Source organism: Thamnophis elegans, chromosome 2 (genome assembly GCF_009769535.1).
Source record: "Thamnophis elegans isolate rThaEle1 chromosome 2, rThaEle1.pri, whole genome shotgun sequence".
NCBI lineage: Eukaryota > Metazoa > Chordata > Lepidosauria > Squamata > Colubridae > Thamnophis > Thamnophis elegans.
This window is the reverse complement of record NC_045542.1, coordinates 37099892-37122121: the sequence shown is the minus strand read 5'-3', so window position 1 is coordinate 37122121 and position 22230 is coordinate 37099892. Positions and strand designations below refer to the sequence as shown.

At 39.9% G+C, this 22230-nt stretch overlaps 1 protein-coding gene across 5 annotated transcripts in view; it reads left to right on the top strand.

Moving 5' to 3' along the window:
- The window catches only part of TEX2 (testis expressed 2), a 107519-nt gene that overhangs the window by 49782 nt on the left and 35507 nt on the right, over positions 1-22230 (top strand). For all 5 annotated transcript variants that reach the window (XM_032209498.1, XM_032209496.1, XM_032209500.1 and 2 more), the window contains exons 2-4: positions 7901-9510; positions 19570-19770; positions 20697-21018. In XM_032209498.1, the coding sequence (XP_032065389.1) occupies positions 7927-9510; positions 19570-19770; positions 20697-21018 (2107 nt within the window). In that variant the 5' untranslated portion in view covers positions 7901-7926. The remainder of the gene's footprint in view (positions 1-7900; positions 9511-19569; positions 19771-20696; positions 21019-22230) is intronic.

Below are 22230 nucleotides of genomic sequence, written 5' to 3'. Positions count from 1 at the left end.
AAGCCACCCTTAGCAGTATCAGCATTAAAGTATGTTTCCCTCAGGGGTGGGTTTCTCGCCCCGTTCCAACCGGATCGGTTGGAACGAGGCCGGCGGCGTCCTCGCGCACGCACGCGGCGTCCTCGCGCACGCACGCGGCGCACGCGTGCGTACTAGCGTCTGCGCGATGCTCCAGCTGCTCCTGGAGGATCGCGCAGGCGCTGTATGTGTTCTGCGCATGCGTGGAAAGCGCAGAATTCGTAAAAACCAGGTAAGGAGCGGGCGCGGGTGTGCGGGCACGCGCGGGCGCGGGGGGGGGGCTTCGCCATTCCCGGAAGTTACTTACTTCCGGGTTCGGCGACCAACCGGATCCCAGGGACCGGTGCGAACCGGTCGAAACCCACCCCTGGTTTCCCTCCATATTTCAATGCATCCAAGAGCAGCCAGGAGAGATGTGAAATCTGTTCAGCTTTGTCACTCGTTGCCTTGCAGGGGATTCTCGAGGCACAAGTGGCAACTCCTTCTTCCTTCAGAAGCGTAACCTAATAGGAGGACTGCTAAGTCGTCCCTTTCCCGAAAAGTAAAATCATAGAAATTCAAGTCTTTCTTATGTACATCTTAGACAAAGAATTAGAAGGAAGTTGAAAGAAACGAAACAAGAAATGAGAATAAACAATTAGTGCTGAAGAAGTTGATGTCAGTTGGCTCACCTGTTCGGCCAAAATTTTTACAAACGCTCACCCCAACATAAAGTCCCCAACTCAGCTCACAGTCCATAAAAAGGTAAAGGTTCCCCTTGCACATATGTGCTAGTTGTTCCTGACTCTAGGGAGCGGTACTTAGCTCCGTTTCAAAGCTGAAGAAACAGTGCTGTCTGAAGACATCTCCATGGTCATGTGGCTGGCATGACTAAAGGTTGAAGGCGCAGGGAACATTGTTACTTTCCCAGCAAAAGTGGTTCCTATTTATTCTACTTGCATTTTTACATGCTTTCGAACTGCTAGTTTGACAGAAGCTGGGACAAGTGACAGGAGCTCACTCCATTACGCACCACTAGGGATTCGAACCGCCGACCTGCCGAGCTTCCTGAGCGACAAGCTCAGCGTCTTAGCCACTGAGCCACCGCATCCCTCACAGTCCATAAGAGAACCCAAATTATATACCACATTATACTCTTGTTAGCCACTAGCTTGCCATATAATTCTTTAACTGCCAACCCAAGTTTCTAGGTTGGGGCTTTCTTCCTTACCAGGTATCTAAACAGCCCAAGAGGAGCTCCACTAGAAAAGATAAAGGAAAAGCAGAACTGATCCCATCTTCTTTTAAAGGCCTACTCGTGTCAGAATGCTTCCTACTTCTGATTGGTTCCTTAAAGTCTCATTTTTGTAGACTTCAGCTGTGTCTCTTCCCATTTACCTGGATAGGCCAATCTGTTTTTTTTCTTTAATAACTTTCAGTGTTTGAGCATCTTGGGATGAGATTTCTCCAATTTACCACAAATATCCAACCATAGATCTGGTTCACATGTCACACTACAATTTGCTTAACAATGGTGCATTGAACAGACACATTAAATGGAAATGTGCTGTTTACTTACTGTTAACCACTTTTATGAATACTATATTATTTCATTTTGGATAAACTTCTTGTTTGTACTAGACATTTTAAAGATAAAATTTGAAACAGGCCCAATAATTTACTTTAAAAAATTAATTCTACTACAAAACCCAAAGCTAAAATAAGTGGGCTTGATCCAATTGTAAATAGCAAACCCACTACCGACGGCAGCCCTCTGACATCCCAAAAAGGATTAGGTGAGGTTTCTGGCCATCAAAAATGGTTCACTCTTGATTCAGCGAACTGTCATTTGATGGTTTATCTTTGCCCTCGCCCAACACAATGATGTTCCTTTAACAGGAAATAAGAATGTTGGTACTATAAAGTTCTTTAAAGGTTGAGAATGACTGTTTATTTTATTTTTTCCATGGTAGCTAGAAGAGAGAATTCAGGCTTTTCAGGAAAGAATGGAAAATGGGTCAATGAATAAGCATAGGTTTTATGTAGATTTTTTAGAAGTAGTTGAATAAGTTCAGGGGATAGCTAGCATCCAAATCCTAATAAAACCCTACATTTAAAAGTTATGAAGAAAAATGTATAATTTTAAATGAGGAATTGAACTTGTGGTAGACCTCATATAAGCCATATATAATATACGAAATACTTTTTGGAAGCATGTGATGACAGGAATAACTAGAAAAGGTATGTTTAAATTAATATGAAAAATGATTACTATTTTACTCAGTGCAGCTTTATACCAATTTCAGCAAAAAATTGTATCCATGGAGTGAGGCTCCTTCCCCTGATCTTGGAATTTGAATGTTATCAGTGGGGAAGACATTGTATGGGAAGGAAGAAAGTTGGATGTAGTAAGTCATAATATAAATAAAAGTCTAGCATCTTGCTATATTACATTAAGCCATATTTTAATCATGTTTTAATAAGCAAGCATTGACTGGATTCACATGGCGCACAAGTCATAAGCTGTAGATTACAGATCCACAGTTGCTGGGATCAGAAAACAAAAACTACATTGTGACTTATGATGTATGAATGTAGCCATTGTGAAACATTGCTTTAGTAGAAGTAAGAATGAAGATATGTCACTTGACATCTAGTGAGAAAGGAAACAAAATACTGTAAGATGTTTAGAGTAGTTTTTTTATTCGTTATTTATTTATAAAATTTATTGGCTGACCATCTTACCACAGGGTACCTCTGGTTGGTTTATAATCACACACAAACACGTTAATCCAATGACGGATGGGAGGATGGGGCAGGATGGGAGAGAGGTGGGATCTGTTGTTACTCCATCAACCACCTCCACTGTGATGCTCTGCCTTTGGGCCCCAAGCTAACTGGCAGAGGGAGGTCTTTAGGCCCTTACAAAGGTCAGGAGGGAGGAGCCAAAGTTCCAGGTGCAACAGCAGAGAAAACCCTCCTCCTGGACCCCACCAGCTGGAATAAATGGAAAAGTTGTAGTTTGAAGCACTTACAAGGATTTGCTCTTTCATAGTTTCATGGTAAATTGTGAGGTTATCATGTGTAGAAATTGAAATGTAAACAGATCATTGCATATATATGGTTGATATTGCCTGTTGTACAGTTTATCTTAACCAGTAACAAATTTATGGTAAGAAAATGAGATAGTAGTACCGTGTTTCCCCGAAAATAAGACAGGGTTTTATTTTCTTTTGACCCCTGAAATAAGCGCTTGGTATTATTTTCGGAGAGGTCTTATTCTTTTTGAGGTGCATGAGGCGGCGAGCGTGGTCACCTCATGTCAAGCAATTATTTCACGGGTTTCTAAATAAAACTCATAGGCGAAGCAATATGGGCATTGATTTGTCTAAGGTTTACATGAATTGTAAAACTGAATTAAGACTAAATAAAATCTTAACTTACATATTCAGTATTTCTGTTTGGTATTTGAATTCTGCTGAATGCAAGGATAAAATTTCAGATAATTAGTGAAATTTTTAAAAAGACGGCATTTAAATGCTTGCTTGTACCTTTTAATTTGTTTAATGCTCATTAATTCAACATGCATCAATATTTTTCCATTTAATTAATTAGCAGGAATTCTCATCTATTTTATTACAACATGTATCAGTAATTAATGCCTGAAAGAACCATGAGAACTACATAACATTATACCTTTGAAGGCCTAGTTTTGCTAAAGGACATAGTTTAAAGAAAGTTTGACCTAAGACAGAATTGAAAAATTATAGATATTGATACACCAAGGATTAAGATGTGGAACTAAAATGGGAGAAGGATAGAACAAAATGCATTATTCTGCACTGTTGCCTTTATTCTACAAAAAGTTCAAAAGGGATCGCAGCTGAAAACAATCACTGTACCAGTTCTACATCAGTATGTGGCAAATATCCCTTATAACAACATTGGAGAGGGGGGAATTTTCAAACAATGACCTTGGGAAGCTGGAGTGGGCGTGGCCAGGGTGGGCATGGCCAGATTGACGTCATTCGTGTCGGGTGTGCCTGTGGTGGCCCGAGCATTGTGCCAGCGAAAACAGACTCCCAAGCTCTGTTTTTGGTTGCGACAGCCTCCTGCAACCCTCTACGAGCGAAACAAAGCTCAGGAGGGCTGCACGTGGCCCTCCCAAGCTTTGTTTTTGCTGGCAGAGGCACCACGGGCCGGTCCTTTGCTGTTTCCAGGGTGGCCCCATGGGTCAGATCTAAGCACCCTGTGGGCTGCATCTGGCCTGTGGGCCTTGAGTTTGACAACTGTGTGTCCATAGAATGGCACTGCTTGGTTGATCAAGCCAAAAGTACAAAGTACTTTTATAAGCATGGACAAGCAATTGCAGCTTATTGCAGGCAGTGCTGCATGGCTATTGCTTATCCTAATTTAGTGGAATCTTGTGAAAGTTTTATACAATCGCTAGTTCTAAATAAGAACTTCCAAACTAGCTTTCTTCAACATAGTGCCCTCTGCCTATTCCTAGAATGTACAATTGAACAAATCTAGGCATCCCTACAATAGTACTTGTTTAACCACACTCAGAAAATAGTGTTGTAAACTAATTATTCATTTCTGTCCATTTCACAGAATAACCAATGTAAAGGTCTCCCCAATTTCTTCTCTTTTCTTTTGAATGAGAAGAAGCCAGTATTTGATTTTTTATGTTCCAATCTTCAGTGGAGCTGCATTTTGACACTGCTTGGCCCAAATTGCAAAGGTGCAAAATTTGCTATGAAGTTTTCTGCTTGGACTGCAAACTGCACATTGTGTGGCTATTGTGTTCTGCTTAATGTGGAAATACTGCTTTGCCAGCAGCCTGTCTCCCTGTGCTGTTATGACACACTATGTGTGTGCAAGAGTGTAAGCTGTTCTCAGCTACATCCATGGGAAAATGATTGGAGGACACATTGAAGGTATTTGTGTGCTAGGGCTGAGGGGATGGCACTATATTTTTTTCTCTCCAATAAATGTTCCAGGGAAAAACATATAGAATCTTCTGTTTGAGCAGGCTTGGAAAACTTCCAAGGTCCCTTCCAAGTCTGTTATTCTGCTATATAGCTATACTTCCGCTTGCAGTTACATGTGCTTTTGAAATGATATACAGCCGTGGTTCTCAACCTGTGGTCCATGGAGCCTTGGGGGAGGCATGATGTCATCACATGGAGCCTGTGAAGCCTTGAAGAAATGTTATGGTTTAAATCTTGAGTCTTGGTGGTCCGTGGTCATAGTCTGTGGCCACAGAAGGTAGTTAAAGGGAAGTCCGTGCTGAAGAAAAGAGTGAGAACCACTGATGCAGAGAGATTATTCATAAACATGATCAACTGCATTTTCAGTACACTCTGGTTGAAGCAGTGGAATTTTTTCCCTTGTTACTTCTCATCTGGAACGTAAATAAAAGAACAAGACTGATGTTTGTTGATGGCTAAGCCGGAGGTGTATTGACATCTGTGCATGCAATCAAAAGCATCTGGTCTGAATGAGTTCTCATTTAAAATGAAATCAATACTTTTATATAAGTAGTTGAAACACTGCGTATGTTGGTAAAATGCATGTACAGCTAGACCTTGTCTTATGACCACAATTGAGCCCAAACATTCTGTTGCTAAGTGAAACAGTTGCTGAGTGAGTTTTCCTCCATTTTATGACCTCTCTTGCCAGAGTTGCTAAATGAATCATTGCAGTTGTTAATAACAATTGTTAAGCGAATCTGCAATTGTCATAAATATGAGTCAGTTGCCAAGTTTCAGAATTTTGATCATGTGACAAAGGAGGTGTTGCAACGATCATAAGTGTAAAAATGGTCATAAGTCACTTTTTCAATGTTCTTCCAACTTTGAACCTTCACTAGACAAACTGTCAAGGAGTACCTGCATTTGGCTCTAATAAAGCAGAGCATTCATAATGTAAAGTTTTATTAGAGGAATCCATTTAACATCATTAGATAAATGATGCATATAATTCCTGACACAGGGATAAAAAATGAAGAACGCCAACTGTTGCATTTGAGGGAGTAATTTTCAGCTGTTTTAGAGTGCCAGGTTTAGAACGTCAAGAATCACAGAATTGTGTTTTATTTTCCTATGCATATTTACTCAAAATTAAGCCTCTTAGAATCAACGAGGTGTAACACCACTCAACCCATTTTGTATGGATTAATGAAATGTTTAAATATATTGTGTTGCTATCCCAACAGTTATTGTCCACATCTCTTGATTGATTGCTTATATCCTATCAAGTCAATATCAACTTTAATGATCGTACAGATAGACTTTCTCAAGGATGATATATTCCCAACTTACCCTTCATGGCTTCCAATGATACTTCCAGCACTATTGTGGTCAAATCATCCTCTTTCCTTTCCTCTTCTCCTTTTCTGTCGAGGGAGCTGGATCTTCACATAATTGGGTTGACTTCAAGTCGGTGTCAATTCTTAGAGACCTTATAGTTAAATTTTCTCCATGACATTCAGTTCCTATTCTCTTTTTTCAGGTCTTCCAATAGTGTATCAGTCCCCGCTGTACTGTAACTGAGTCCATCCAGCTTGCTGCTGCTTGTCCTCTTCTCTTTTCTTCCACCTTCCCTAGCATTAGAGCTTTCTGTAGATACTTGAGTCTTCACATAATGTTTAGGATAATTTGATCCTGGTCATTCATGCCTCTAATGAGAATTTCAGGAGTCTTTTCCAACCAAAAACATCAAAATTCTTTGTATCTTGCTTCTTCAGACTCCAAATTTTATTTCCATTGAATGTCATAGTGAAAGTAATTGCCTGCACAATTCTGATTTTTGTAACATAGACATCACGCCTCTGAATATCTTTTCCAAAGTCTTCCTTACTATCCTACCAAAAGTTTGTTTGCAGTAAATTTCTTGACTGCTGTCATCTAGGTCATGATGCTTTTTAAAAAGGCAACAACTTTCTTTGTTTTGCTTGAAGATGTTTTGCTTCTCATCCAAGCAGCTTCTTCAGTTCTGATTGAATGGTGGAGAATGGACGGATTTATACTCCTTGCAGTCATCTGCTCATTAGCACTCTCTCTGGGAATCGTTGAAGCCATTTGGAGGTTTATTTGTGCCTTCAAGGTCACCTGAATAGTGCAAATGGGTGTGGAACCTTCTTAGAACTGCTGAAAGGTCTGGGTTGTAAACAGGAGATAAATGGTGGTGTAGCCCTCCCTTCTATTAAGGAAGGGCTGTTAAATCTTAATATAGAAAGCCTCTTTGACCCCCTTTGATCTCAGCTGTCCTCTTTGTCTAGAATGTGGACTTTGCTGTCTTCAAAACAGTGAAGCTTGTCTTTCAAATACAGATAAACTGCTGAATTTGTCTGGATGGTTTTATTCTCCTATGTTGCGCCATACATTTGTGAAGTGGTTGTTTTGTTTTTCCAATGTATGTATACTTGCTAACTTATAGTTAGACAGGTAGTCCTTGACTTATAACCAACTTAGCTTAGTGACTGATCAAAGTTACAACAGCACGGAAAAAAGTGACTTATGACCATTTTTCTTACAACCCATTGCAGAATCCCCATGGTCATGTGATCAAAATTAAGATGTTTGGCAACCTGCATGTATTTATAATGGTTGCAGTATTCCGGAGTCATACAATCTCATTTTGCAAATTTCTGATAAGCAACGTCAATATGGAAGCCAGATTCATTTAACAACTGTGTTACTAACTTAACTGCAGTGATTCACTTATCAATTGTGTCAAGAAAGGCCATAAAATGGGGCAAAATTCACTTAGCAACTGTCTTAGCAATAGAAATGTTGGACTCAATTGCGGTTGTAAGTCAAGGACTATCTGTACAAGTATTATCTTGTGTAACATTTTAAAGTTTCAGTCTAATTTATGTTTGGCTTCCTCTTCATAGACCCTGGTGTATCTCTGGGACCTGCAATGACAAGTCTGAACATTAGCCATGCAGAGAAAACCAGTGAAATGTCCTCCAAGCAGCCAGCGCCAAAAGTGCAGGTTCAGCGATCCATTTCCCGAGAAACCATCACCATTCATTTCTCGGCATTTGGGAAGGAGGAGGAGGAGGAGGAAGAAGAAGAAAAGTGTATGGAGTCTCCTCCTGAGACACCTGATGACCAAAGCATTGTAACTGCACTTGAAGCTAAGGAAGACCTATGCTTTGATCATGGTGAGCAGAATTCTTTTGTTCCCACTACCTCGCTTTTTGTGGCTACATCTCCCACAGTTCTGCCAACTGTGAAACCCTTGGAGTCCCAAAGGTTTAGTGTGGTGCCATTGGCTGCATCACCCTCCTCAGATTTGGGCCAAGCCCCTAGCCCACTTGGTGTGGCATTGCCTTCGGAACTGAGAACCAGCCTTTCGTCATCTCCTTTGTCCTCCCCTTCCAAGTCACATGTCTTGTCTAGCACGTCAACCACTGTGACTAGCTCAAAGCCTTTCATGAGCTTAGTCAAATCCCTTTCCACAGACATTGAACCAAAAGAGCCGTCTCTCCCCACGAGACACAGACAGTTAATGAAAACTCTGGTGAAGTCTCTGTCCACAGACACTTCTAAGCAGGAGCCTGAAACGGTGTCGTTCAAACCACCTGACTCTAAATTGAACTTGCACCTCTTCAAACAGTTCACCCAGCCTCAAAGCACAGGTAGTGATTCCAAAACAGCCCCCTCGTCTCCCTTAACATCTCCGGACACTCGCTCCTTTTTTAAAGTACCCGAAATGGAAGCTAAAATTGAGAACACAAAGAGGCGATTTTCAGAAGTGATTTATGAGCCTTTTCAGCTCTTCAGCAAAATAATGAGTGATGAGAGTAGCAGCCACAGGCCCAAAGCTTTATCTTCAAGTGCTTCAGAACTGTCCAGTCTCTCCAGCTTGAATGGCCATTTGGAAAGCAATAATAACTATAGTATAAAGGAAGAGGAATGTGATTCGGAAGGAGACGTCTATGGAAGTAATTCCAGTGTAAATAAGAGTACCAAAACCCAAGCCACTGAAGGACACGCAAAAGAAATTGAACCTAGAAGCTCCCCGTTCTTAAGCACAAAGGATTCTAGTTCTAAGACTTCTCTGGTACTTGAACGTTGCTGCCTGTCCGCCCTGGCAAGTAAGGAAGATGAAGAGTTCTGCGAGTTGTATTCTGAGGACTTCTGCTTAATAGAGGATGACAGAGAAAACCAACAATTGGAGAGTCTGGAGAAGATAGAGGTACAAGAAGAAACTTCTAAACTAATTAGAAATGAAGGTGGAATTGAACTACCAGCACCACAAGTTAGGCTTCCGATGAAGACACTGTACTTTCTCACCATGTCGATCTATGTTTACCTTATACTTCCTCTCCCTAGTTACTTCAGTGGACTTTTCTTGGGAATTGCTATTGGATTTATTGTTGCTACCTGTGTAATTTGGCTTTTTACACCAAGTGCTACAAATAACAGGCGATATTCCAAATGGAACAGCCAGCTTAATGAAGAAGTTCTGGATATTGAGGAGCCTGAGATATTTAAGGTGAGTCACAGCTTTGCCTTGAAACTTCTGTAGTTGCATACACTGTTCAGACATGGATTTGTTAGCAAACAGTATTGGAATTCATTTAACTCTGTGTTGAATTAAGACATAGAGCGGGATGCCAATTTCTTGCTTGAGCTGGTAGATTGTGATGAATTTAATTAATAGGGTTTTCCCTCAGAGTAATTTGTACATTTATCATGCTATGGTTTGTTAGCTGGAAGATTAATGAGGTCAAATGATGGCTTTTCTGAGATGTATATTGTAAGACAGATTTCAATGTGTTGATCAAATCTCAACTTTATTATTTATTTATTTGACTCAATTTGTACACCATTCAACTCCCAACAACTCTGGGCATCTCACAAAAAATATGAAAATTATTAAACAATAATAACAAGGCACAATGAAAGAAGAAGCAAAAAGGACAAAACAAGCAACAACAAACATATCCATTCCACAAAAGGGAACCCCCCCTTTTCTAGCCAAAGGCCTAGGTAAAGAATCAGGTCTTCACCCAAAATGCTTCGCCGTGCGAGCGATTGTGGGTGCACCTCGGTACACCCACGTTACACCTATCCTCCGCAAGCTGCACTGGTTACTGATCGGTCTCCGGATACGCTTCAAGGTGCTAGTCGTCACTTATAAAGCCCTTCATGGTATTGGACCTGGGTACTTGAGAGACCGCCTGCTGCCAATTACCTCCCAAAGACCCATTAGATCACACAGGGCTGGCCTCCTCCGGGTTCCATCTACCAGCCAATGCCATCTGGCTACTACCCGGGGGAGGGCCTTCTCTGTGGCAGCTCCGGCCCTTTGGAATGAACTCCCCGCAGAGATTCGGACCCTCACCTCTCTGCAAGCCTTCCGAAAAGCCGTTAAAACCTGGCTGTGTCGGCAGGCCTGGGATTGATGAGTTCCCTTCCCCTCTCGATTTGTGTGGCTGTTGGTTATTTTTAAATGCTTGTATTTGTAGTTTTTGTGTTTCCCTTTCCCCCCTTGGGTTTGTGCACCGCCCTGAGTTCCGCTGGGAATAGGGCGGCATATAAATAAAACTAAACCTAAACCTAAACCTAAGTATGACCCTAATAGAGCCTGCCCATTAGGGTCGTAAGTCAAAACTGTAGTAAAATGAATAAGTCTCATTGTTACAACCATGATCATTAAGCAAATCAACCATGCCATTAGGTGAATGAAGATCAGGCTTGCTGATTGCTTCAGTTCGTTAAATGACCTGTGTGATCATTAAATGAACCAAGAGGTTTAGAGATTTTGCATGGTTCCTGGTGTGGAGCCTCTGCGGGAAACCGCTTCTGCTTGCCTATCAGCTCTTCTGGCGAGGCAAGGCGGCCTTCTGCTTCCAAACCATAGTGCCTCCACCCAGGTGCCTGGACTTAAATTGGGGTGGAGCCTCTGGAGGGAACCACTGCCACCCAACCATCAGCTGTTCTACAAGCAATCTACAGTAGTACACACTAATCCACAAAGCTAACACAAACACAATAAAGTAGAATGCAAAGGAAAATTCTGGTGAGTGAGAAATTCCCTGAGGATGGGCTCCAGCACAAGTCTGAAAGCTCAAAAGAGTAAACCTCTGATCTCGGTGACTGACATAGATTGGATCCTGCAAAGGAACTTTCTGCAAGCAATCTCAAAGTACATGCAAACACGAATGCATTAGAATGCAAAGGAACTTTATAGTTATTGAATCTGCTTTCTCTAGACGCTGGCTAGTATTTCTGGAAGCAATTCCAAAGCAAACACAAATACAGTAATAAAAAAAGTCTTCAGCTTTGTAAAATACTTACAAATAAGCAATAGTTTGTAAAGTACTTAAAACACGCTCAGTACTATAATGTAAAAGAAAATTTTAAAGCACTTACAAAAGCAATTACAGTACTCCAGTCCTCAAGGCAATAGCAACGAAAGAAGCAACAAGAACAGCCACAAGAGATTCACTCCTCTGGTTCTCCACAGGGCATCAATGAGGAGAAAAATAAAAGCATGCTAGCTGCAGAGTCCCTGATTGGGGCGGGGGGGGGAATGCACACAACCACATGGATCTTGAAAATCACCTGTTGTAACCACAGGTGATTTCTGGGTCCCAAAAGAAGTCACGGATCTAAAAATGGCTGCTACTTCAGAAGTGACTGAATTCAGGTGACATGACTGTACAGCTTACTTGTTGGTTGCAAATTTGAACTCCTGTTGTAAGTACATTTTTGGGGTGCATTCATAACTTCAGATAGTCGTAAAAGGGCTGTCATACCTCGAGGACTACCTGTACTGATGAGACCAAATCCCAAAGCAGTAGATGATCTTACCCAGAAATTCCATATACTGTAATATAGAAGAAGGAAGAGCGAGTAAAATCCTCCAGTGCCCTAATATCTAAATGGTTATTGGAAGAAAACAGAAACTTGATGGCACATAATGGCCCCACAAAGGAAAGGCATGGAAAAAAATCTATTTCCCTTCAAACAACACTGGTTGAAATCAGCCCCAGAGAAAAGAAGCAAACCACTAGTGTTCCCCACCTCCAGTCCCCAGAGGATACTGTAGTAATGAAGTAGTGAAAGCCAATGAAAGATCAAGGAGAACAAGGATGGATGTACCACCTCCATCTGACATAGCTAGATACCTAACTGACAACAGTGCTTGGTGAATGGCTTCTGAGCAGTCTCTCCTTTGTTGCTGATCCATGAAAATAGAGTGACAGACAGGTGGTATTCAGCCGGTTCTCTCCGGTTCGGGCGAACTGGTAGTGGCAGCTGTGGGAGGCTCCGCCCACCCACTCCAATGTAATGCACGAGCTTCTGCACATGCACACGCTCACATTTGTGATCCAGTAGGGAAGGTAAGTTAATCCCACTGCTGGTGACAGAAGACATGCTTAGAGCAACACGTGTGTAAAGAAGAATGATGAATTTAACTGAACACGGATTAGAGGTCATTCTAGCATTTACTGTGGCAGTAAGACCAGTAAAACAAGCTTTCTTCTCCACTCTTATTGCATTTATGAATAACTGAACAGCATTAAAGAGACTCAGTCCCTGTTAGGAAAACTGAGCCACAAGATTGTCTGCTGGGCCACTGAATGCTATCAAAACGGGGGGAATGAAAGTTTTTAAGACAGAACTCAAAGGATTTGGAAGTTGATTTGGAAGGTGGCACTCCCCTAAGCAGAGCTGACTCATAACCCTGGGGGTCTGCTTTAACATGGCTTCTGCTTGAACAGCAGGCACAGGCCATGGCCAGGGAGGCCTTTGCACAGTTGTATTTTGTATGTCAGTTGTGATATTTCCTGAATCAAGAGGCTTTACTCTCTTATGCCCTTGTCACCTTATGGCTGTGATCTACATGGGACTCTCTTGAAGACTGTTCAGATGCTTCAGTTGGTGCAGCTCAGAGTGGCCAAACCAATTATGGATGTGTTTATCATGTAACATTGCTGCTATGGGAGCTGCAGTTAACTTCTGAATGCCATTCGGTGGGCTGATTATAAGCTTTAAAGTCTTGTATGGCTCAAGGCTTGGGCAGACTACCTTCTTTGAGTTGAATTTGCCAACCCAGTAAAAACTGGGAAAGACAGCTTGTTGAGAGTCCCATTATTGAGGGAATGTCATCTCCAAGGATTCTCAGCTTGAGCCTGCTTGATGATGTCCCTTCTGTTCTTACTACATTGCTGGAGAGGCGTAAAATATGGATCTTCAAAAAAGCAATTGGATACATAATCATTACTATCATGCTATGTTCACATGGCAATACATCTACTAATTGGTTATATTCATACTGATTTTTGTTTCTCATCTTGTTAAATATTAGTTATTTAACATAACTAATTATTTTACATCTTATTAAAATGTAGTGTAAATCACATGGATTCTCTTGAAATGGAATGGCTTATACACTGAAGTAATAGATGGATGATCTAGGTTTTTCCAACTTTTTAAAGTATGAAAATTCATTAAGAGTCACTCTCCATGCATAACCTTCGCTTTCCAACAATTTTCTTAGTATTCATATACTTTTTCAGATAAAAATGAATGCTTATGAGACGTATCTCTTTCTTTATTCAATTTTTTTAAAATATAAATCGTTAAGCATAGCTTTATCCCATCCTGTTTTGGGACTTCGCACTCACTATGTTTTTCTTTAATATCCCACAAAAAATAGTACAGCTTTTTGTTAGTTTGTCCTTCCCCCTGTTCATTCCAAAACCTCAGATTAAATAGAATTGCATATCAATTCACATTCAAATTAGACTCTCTTGATTAAATATTTCGATGTCCCAAACTGCAGCCAAGTAGAATATCAGCAGTCTTTAGAGATTATTTTGGGAACAATACTGTTTTTCACAGCATTTAATTCTTGATTCCTTTATTCATATTAGTTTTTTTTTTCAAAAAAAGATTTATATTCCTAACTTGTGACTACATCACGGTAACAATATGGCAAAATAACAGTATTTTGGCAACACACAAGCTGTCATATTTAGATTGGGAAATTCTATGGGATGCTAAATTGAAGTGGACTAGATCTAGAAGAGACGGTGACTACTGATTAAAAGGAAGGGATTTAGAAATAATTTATGTAAAGAATGGGAAAATTATAGCCCTCCAGATGTTGCTGAACTCCCAATTCCCAGTAGCTGCAGCCAACATGGTCAAAAAGTTCTGGAAAGTCTAAGACAAGAAACATCTGGAAAGCCACACATTAGTCACTCTTCATTTACTATAATTATAACTCACATAGTGTAGTATAATATTTGAAAAATGTTTTTAATAACTATTTTTAATAATGTACACTTCTTCATGCAAGCATAGGCATGAATTTAATTTGTGTACTGAAAGTTAATTCTAGTATTTTTTTATAAAAAGGCTTAGAATCTTTTCTTCATCCTCAAAAGACTGTTCCAGTAGTGCCCATGATTTGATTTTTAAGAGGTTTATGCAATTTGTAGAAATGCATTGTTCAGTTTTCCATGTTTCTGTGATAAGCCTGGTGTGCAGATTTGCTGGGGCAGCAAAATAGAAAGTTCTGCCTACAAGAACTGCAAGTATTCCAGGATACTATTTTAGTGTCTAAAATGATGGTGTTTCTTTTTGATAGATCTGAATTGCTATTAAACTTTATGAAAGAAAATGTAAAATCAAGTTTTGCCTTCGTGTTTCTTTTCTATGTATGTAAGATACTTGTTATTCTACATGCTCTGTCATTAACAACAAGGTATTCCCCATAGGTTTTGTATCTGCTATGTATCATATCCTGTTGCTCTCTCAACTTTGCTGTTGTCCTTTGTGGTCGGAGAGTATTGTCCCCTCATCACCGTGGAAGTACCATGGAGCTATTAATCAGCTTCTGTATATAGAAGTACTGCTGTCACCAAAGGTGGGTTTCTACTGGTTCGGACCTGTTCGGCTGAGAAGGTCGTAACTCGGCCGGCCACGCCCCTGAACCAGTTCTATCAGCGGCACCATAAGGGCTGCCATCTTGTTTTAGCAATTTTTTTATTACTGCGCATGTGCACATAGTGCAGACGCTCCCAAAGGGCGTCCCTGAGCAAACCGGCAGTAACTGAAGCCAGAACTCACCCCAAATCTCACATACATTCAGCCAAGAGCTGATACAAAGGAGCATTTATTTAATTTGACAGGCATCCCCTCACTCCAGTCAACTCAGGTCAGCTCATAGCATAAAAACAAAAATAGTAATATGCAATTAAAACTAGAATACAACAGTAACAAGATGGCCAACCACACAAACATGTCCAACACCCACAAGGAGGTCCAACCACCAAATGTTTGGGAGAAGAGCCAAGTCTTTAAAAGCCTTTGGGATATTGTCAAGGATCTCAGGACGAACCTCATTCTGGAAGACAGGCACCATGTCTTAATTGAAGTGTTATGGGCGCACAGCTGATTAATGTACAATTGACCTACTAGTTAGGGAATTGATACTTCTGATTCTTTTTGTGGAATAATCCAAAATGAACTCAAGATTTACCATATTTTTTGCTCCATAAGAAGCACTTGTACACTTCTTCTGTCTTTGTTATTGCCTGCGTCTTCTGTCTCTTTTTCACAGTGCAGGAGTTAATAGGTAGAGGTAATAGGTAATAGGCACATGAGAGGACACCTACCTATGTTTGGTCCTCTCAGGCTCTGCATGATGTTTTGTTTCTTGTTTTCCTCCTCTAAACCTAGGTGTGTCTTATGGTCAGGTGCATCTTATGGAGTGAATAATACGGTACTTTACCATAGAAAATTAGTAGCTCTGCAAATATCCTATAAACATACAAAAAGAATTAGATGAAAATTAGAAGTTCTATAAATTAATGAGTTAATTTGATATACAGGCATACATAAGCAAAGAAATAGGATGAAGCCACAATAATTTACCCTCCAGCACCCACTCTGAGGTTATTCTATAGATTCTAATCATTTTAGTAAGGACTGAAAGAAAAAAAGTTTACCAAATAATAACATGAAGAATTATAGGGAAATATTTTGGCTTCATAGCTGCACAGATGGTTGTTGTATGGTTACTGATAAAAAAGAGAGAGTGCAGGGGGGACAGAGAAGGGAAAAGCACAAATAAAATATTAGAATGACCTTTATCAGAGAAAGAAAGCACAATATTTTCTTTCATGTCCGTGGACATTCTTGTGCTTTTTTATATCAAATCTTGTGTGAAGCCCCAAACCCTCAAATTACTATTGACAAAAGTTCAGAATGCTGTTAAACTTTTCTTGATTGGATTTGCATAATATTTCTAAGTTGGTTGTTTCCTGGAACAAGTTTATTAGATTTACATATGTCATTTGGTATGACTCATGTACCCTTGGAGAATAATCTTTTCCTATGGATGGTATATTTATTTGGATTGTGTGGCATTTTACATACCTTGGCAAAAAAAGGGCGGTTCAGAATATGCAGGATATGAATGTACTGTAGTAACTCTCTGCAATTCTTTTAAACTGAATGTATCTTTAACCTGGGATTATTCATATTGAAGGAATGGCTAGTTTAGAAATTCCCAAAATTGAGACACTCTGCCCTACATACAGTACTTTGGACCACTTTTTGATCTTTCCATTCTGAGCATAGCTTAGTTTTCACATTACTGCTAGGCAGTACACACTCCTGTGGGCTGGCGATTTTGGGAACTGTAGCCTAATATATAGGTAGTCCTTGATTTACAACAGTTCATTTAGTGACCATTCGAAGTTACAACTTTTCACACTTAGACATTGAAGCATCCCTGTGGTCACGTGATCAAAATTTGGATGCTTGGCAACTGACTCATACTTACGACTGTTGCAGTGTCCCAGAGTCACGTGATCTCTTTTTTGGGACCCTTCTGACAAGCAAAGTCAGCTTTGTTTAACACCATGTTACTAACCAACTGCTTCTGAAATTCAGAATAGTATTGATAAATGCAACTGTTGTAGGGGAAGTTTTCAGTTGAAACTCTAGGTATGGCACTGGAAGAAAAAAAACCTGATTCCTTGTTCCATGTAAGGATGGTTTGTAACCTTGAAAGAGATTTTGTCCAGGAAGTAATGGAGCCTGGGTGTGAGCAGACCTGACCTCCATTGTTCAATCTGTTATTGGTCAGTTGCCCAGGGGATCCAGTGACAGATCTGTTAGAGCTAAGGGCCCTCAAATGGTCACCCTTGGTAACTTCTCAAGCACACCTGGAGGCAGGTGGGAAAATGCTACAGTTCAGCTTTAATTGTGCAATATAGTCTTTATCTGTGGAATATGAGGCCCTAAACATATTGTTGGAAGAAATGTCCTTCTGGGTTCAATTCCAAGTGGGGAAAAAGACACTGGAAACATGGAGGGTGCTTGGAAAGACAGTTTAATGGTGGACAGAATCACATGGCTTGAGCTCCTGAACAGAAAAGGTGATCACATGCTTCAAGATGTTGGGTGAAGTAAAGACAGGAGCTGATGTTGCAACGACACAACGTGCGATCTCGGAGCTCCGAGATCGCAGTTGATACTTTTGCCGCTGGACGGTCCTTTTGGACCTAAACCGTCCCAAAGAGATGGTGACAGGGAAGAGTACGTCTTGCTGATCTCAGGGACATCGCAAAGTCCCTGATTGATCAAAGAGAATCTCTTCTTGCCGGCGACAGAAGTGCAGCCAAAAGCTGCTGAAGTTGGGACAGCTCCAGAACCGGAAGAAAGCGGAAAGAGAAAGTGTGTGAGGAAATCTTATTGTTATAAAAGAGACTGCCCCCCCCAAAAAAAATTAAAGCTAAATTAAATTTGGAAACAGAAGAAAATAAGCGGCAAAATTAAACTACATTGGACAGCGTGTTATCCTTTTTTACTTTTCTTTTACCGATGGAATTTTTACAAATATTTCCTATTTTTTAAAGTGGATTAGTTTTTCTTCTACTTCTTTTTTTACCTATGGATTAAATTTTTCTTCTTTATTTCTATAGTACTGGTTTGGATGGGTTTTTTTTCTATTTTGCTTCATTTAAGAATTTGTTTCTTTTAAGCCTGGAATATAAAGAAGATATAAAAGGAATACAAAGAGGGTTGTAATATTAGAGGGAAAGGAAGTAACACTACCACTTGGAGGCTGGAGGCTTGCTTGCAGCAAGTTGTGTGTAGCAAAGAAAGAGCCTGCCAATTTTATTACAATAATTGTCAATTCCTTATCTATACAATTTTTTTTTAAACAGTCTTATATACACTGCAGCCTGACCAAGGAGTCCTATTATGCTTAGGATCATACTGTATGACCTAAGACAGAAGGGCCAGTCACAGTTCATCTCCTACCCTCTAGCACCCTCATAATGCACTACCAATTTTTAGTAACAAACTGGACCAATTTTGGCAATGAATTTTTGAGTCATGTTTAGAGTTTGGTGTGGTTTTAAAGTAAGAGTGGTTTGCCCTTGAAAGAATCCCACTCTTATTCCCACTCTTAACTAGTATATTCCAAAGCCAAAGATTTCAGCTGCATCTGTTTGAATGGTATCATGGAATTAGTGGGTGACCTCATGTAAAGCAGTCATTCAGAAGATTAGGAGGTTGAATTGTAGCATCTGGCTTTTGTAACACTGCTTATCTCTAACATGAATGAAAATGGACATACCGTATTAGAATTGCATGATGGGTGTTTCCATAGCATGTTAAGGACAAGATATGACATATACAGGGGAAGTGAAAACTATGTGTAAGAAATACAGTTCTTGAGAATTTGGAGTGCCTGGTATCCTTTATAGGTATCTTCCTTCCCAGTACAACTATTGAGTTATATTTTTGACTGATTCATGACTTGCTAATTAGGAAGAAACAAGCAAGCATTCCATATACACCATCTTATGCCATCCTTCCCTGTCTATCTCAATCCAGTTTTGATATTTAAAAATCTATCTCTTTCCAGTAATTATAGAAGTGCATTCAACCTGCTCAGGGGTGGGTTGCTGCCGGCATTACTGCCAGTTCGGCGCAGAAAAAATTTGCACGCACATTCTCGCTTTGCTCGCGCGCACGCCGAATGCGCACACTGGGTGAATGCAGACCTAAAAAGGTCTGTGTATGCACACAATGTTATAACAGGAAAAAAAAAAAATCTTTGCAATGAAGATTGTTCTACGCATGCGCAGAACTGAAAATCAAGATGGCGGCCTCACCAATAGAACTGGTTTGGGGGCATGGCAGGCCAAGTTACTACCTCCTTGGCTGAACCGGTCCGAACCGGTAGGAGCCAACCTCTGAACCTGATGTGAAATACGGGTATCAGCTACTCTTATTCTGACAAACACAGTATATGTACAATATATTTTTCCAAAGGTAAAATAAACTTTTTTTTGTTGGGATTTCTTTTAGGTCAGCCTTCACTAATAAAATGTCCTCTAGATCTTTTGGAAGACTTTTGCTATGTAGGAAATGTGAAAGTTACAATCTTAACTCAAACTCAAATCAACTCATACGCCCAACTGACTAAAATGATTCAAGATGTCAGCAAACAACACTGTTTACTAATTTTGTCGTAAAATGAAAAATCTCTTCATTTCTTTAATTTCTGTAGGGCTGGATGAATGAGATCTATAATTATGATCCAGAAACCTATCATGCTACGTTGACCCACTCTATTTTTGTGAGACTGGAAGGAAGCATCCTGAGACTTTCAAAACCAAACAAAAATATTTCCAGAAAAGCTTTATACAATGAAACCAAGCCAGAAGTTACCTACGTTAGCCAGAAAATTTATGATCTTACAGATAGTAAGGTGAGTTCAGAATTAATAATTTCTATCTGGCATTGTTTGAATTTCTGTTCTCCGTTCTGTTCTGTTTTCGTCTGAATTATTACAGTTGACAGCTGCCAAGTATAAGATCTGTGAACCTTGGAGAAATCATTTGTCTATAACTTATAGGAATTCTCGGAATAATATCTTCTTGCTACTGAGATCCCTGCCTCTTCACATTAAAGGGGAGGGGAAGAATGGTGGATAGAAGGAAATCATCCTATTGAGCGAAACTCATTAGACAAAAACCCTTTTGTCTAATTCCCAGAATTATTGGTACTGTTTTAATGCCAGCTCCATGTCTGTGATGTTATCCAGGTTTGACAGGTTGTCATTTTACTATGCTTCTGGTCTCATCAAAGAATGAGTGAAGTTTCTACAACCATCTGAAATCCTCTCTGGCCCTGTCTGCTGTGATCTTAAAGTATTTATATAACCAGAATAAAATGGTTTAAAATAAACATTGGATAGTTCAGTTGATTTGTAAGATTGCATGCTCTTTATGGTTGCTGATGAAATTGCAATTATTCGGCACATATGCACACCCATTCCCGTAAAACTTGCTATGGCTGTTCTTCAGTCCACCATACTCCTTAAGCCTTGTTTCCCATGTTTTTGCATGAAAGGATGTCTAGTAGCAAAAAATAATAATAATGCTGGGCTGATAGAGATTTTCCCCACACCAAGTCTTTCCAACCTGTCAAATAAAATACAACAGAAACCCAAATATAATTTGTCCAGAATTACAGTTCCTAATCCATATTTTATCACTCCTGAATACTGGGCAGGCAGCTTGCCCAATGTTGTTTTGACTTGATTGTTTCTTTGATTATGGCAATGCATTACTATTCTGTAGTCACTTCTCTAATGAGCTGAAACGTGAAACTCTCTCACAACTTGGTTTGCAGATTTATTTGGTTCCCAAAAGTTTGGCTCGAAAGCGAGTCTGGAATAAAAAGTATCCAATCTGCATTGAGCTTGGGAGACAAGACAATTTCATGGCCAAAGCCCAGATTGATAAAGAAACGTCAGAGGAAAAAATATCTCTAGAAAAGGAAAACAGTGAAGCCTCTCTGGATGGAGCAAAGTCTGGGACCCAGAAGAACCAAGTGCTTTATTTATTTGCAAGGACAGGTCGAGATAAAGAAGAATGGTTTAGGAGATTCCTTATCGCCCACAAATTAAAATCTGAAGAAAAAAAGCCAATTGTCGTTTGGGGAAGCAAGTCAGGTAAGGCACCTGTTTGCTTATTCTATTGAGACTTTGTGTAATAAGGTCAAAATATCAGCTTATTAAAGGTTAATTGGGATTAATCTGGAACCCTGGTAGCGCAGTGGTTAGAATGCAGTTTTGCTGGCTAACTCTGCCCACAGTCTGGAGTTCGATCCTGAAGGGGCTCAAAGTTGACTCATCCTTCTGAAGTCGGTAAAATGAGGGCCCAGATTGTTGGGGCAATATGCTAACATTTGTAAACTACTCAGAGTGTGCTGTAAAACGCTATAGGATGGTATAGAAGTCTTAAGTGCTATTGCTATTGCATGATTAAGAAAGAACTCTGCTATTCAGTGAGTTCATCAAGGAATGCTAAATGTCTTCTAAAGACATTAAATTTTAACAAAATTACATTCTAATGTCCTGTCTTATATAAGTGGTTGATTTGAGTAAACATGGAATTAATCTGTCTTTGATTGTTTTTTCTTGCAAAACAATAATTTAAAATGATATGAGACTCCAATATATTTCCATAAATAATACACATACATATTAGGCAAGTATTTTAAAGGTTGTTCTTGAAGGTACTTAATTTTACTTTATTAATACTAAATATGTAGTTCAGTTATCATGATTCATAATGGTACGATTTTATGATGTTTTATCATTATAGGAATATTAGACTTCCTGCCAAATTTTCTCAAATCTTTAAATCTGATATATGTATGTGTATGTGTATGTGTATATATACAGGTTCGAATCCCAGTAAGGGTATGGCTAGCTGATGAGAGCTAAATAGCTTGAAATAGATCTATGCTAGTCTCCCTTTATTTATTTATCAGCACAAATATAATACTATATATATATTGTATATATATTGTATATTGTAAGAGCCGAGGTGGCGCAGTGGTTAAATGCAGCACTGCAGGCTACTGCTAGATCAGCAGTTCAGCGGTTCAAATCTCACCGGCTCAGGGTTGACTCAGCCTTCCATCCTTCCGAGGTGGGTAAAATGAGGACCCGGATTGTTGGGGGCAATATGCTGACTCTCTGTAAACCGCTTAGAGAGGGCTGAAAGCCCTATGAAGCGGTATATAAGTCTACTGCTATTGCTATTGCTACATACATATATACACACACACACACATACACATACACACACACACACACACACACACACACAACATGCATACATACATACATGAATTACAACCCCCGGTATGCCCAAAT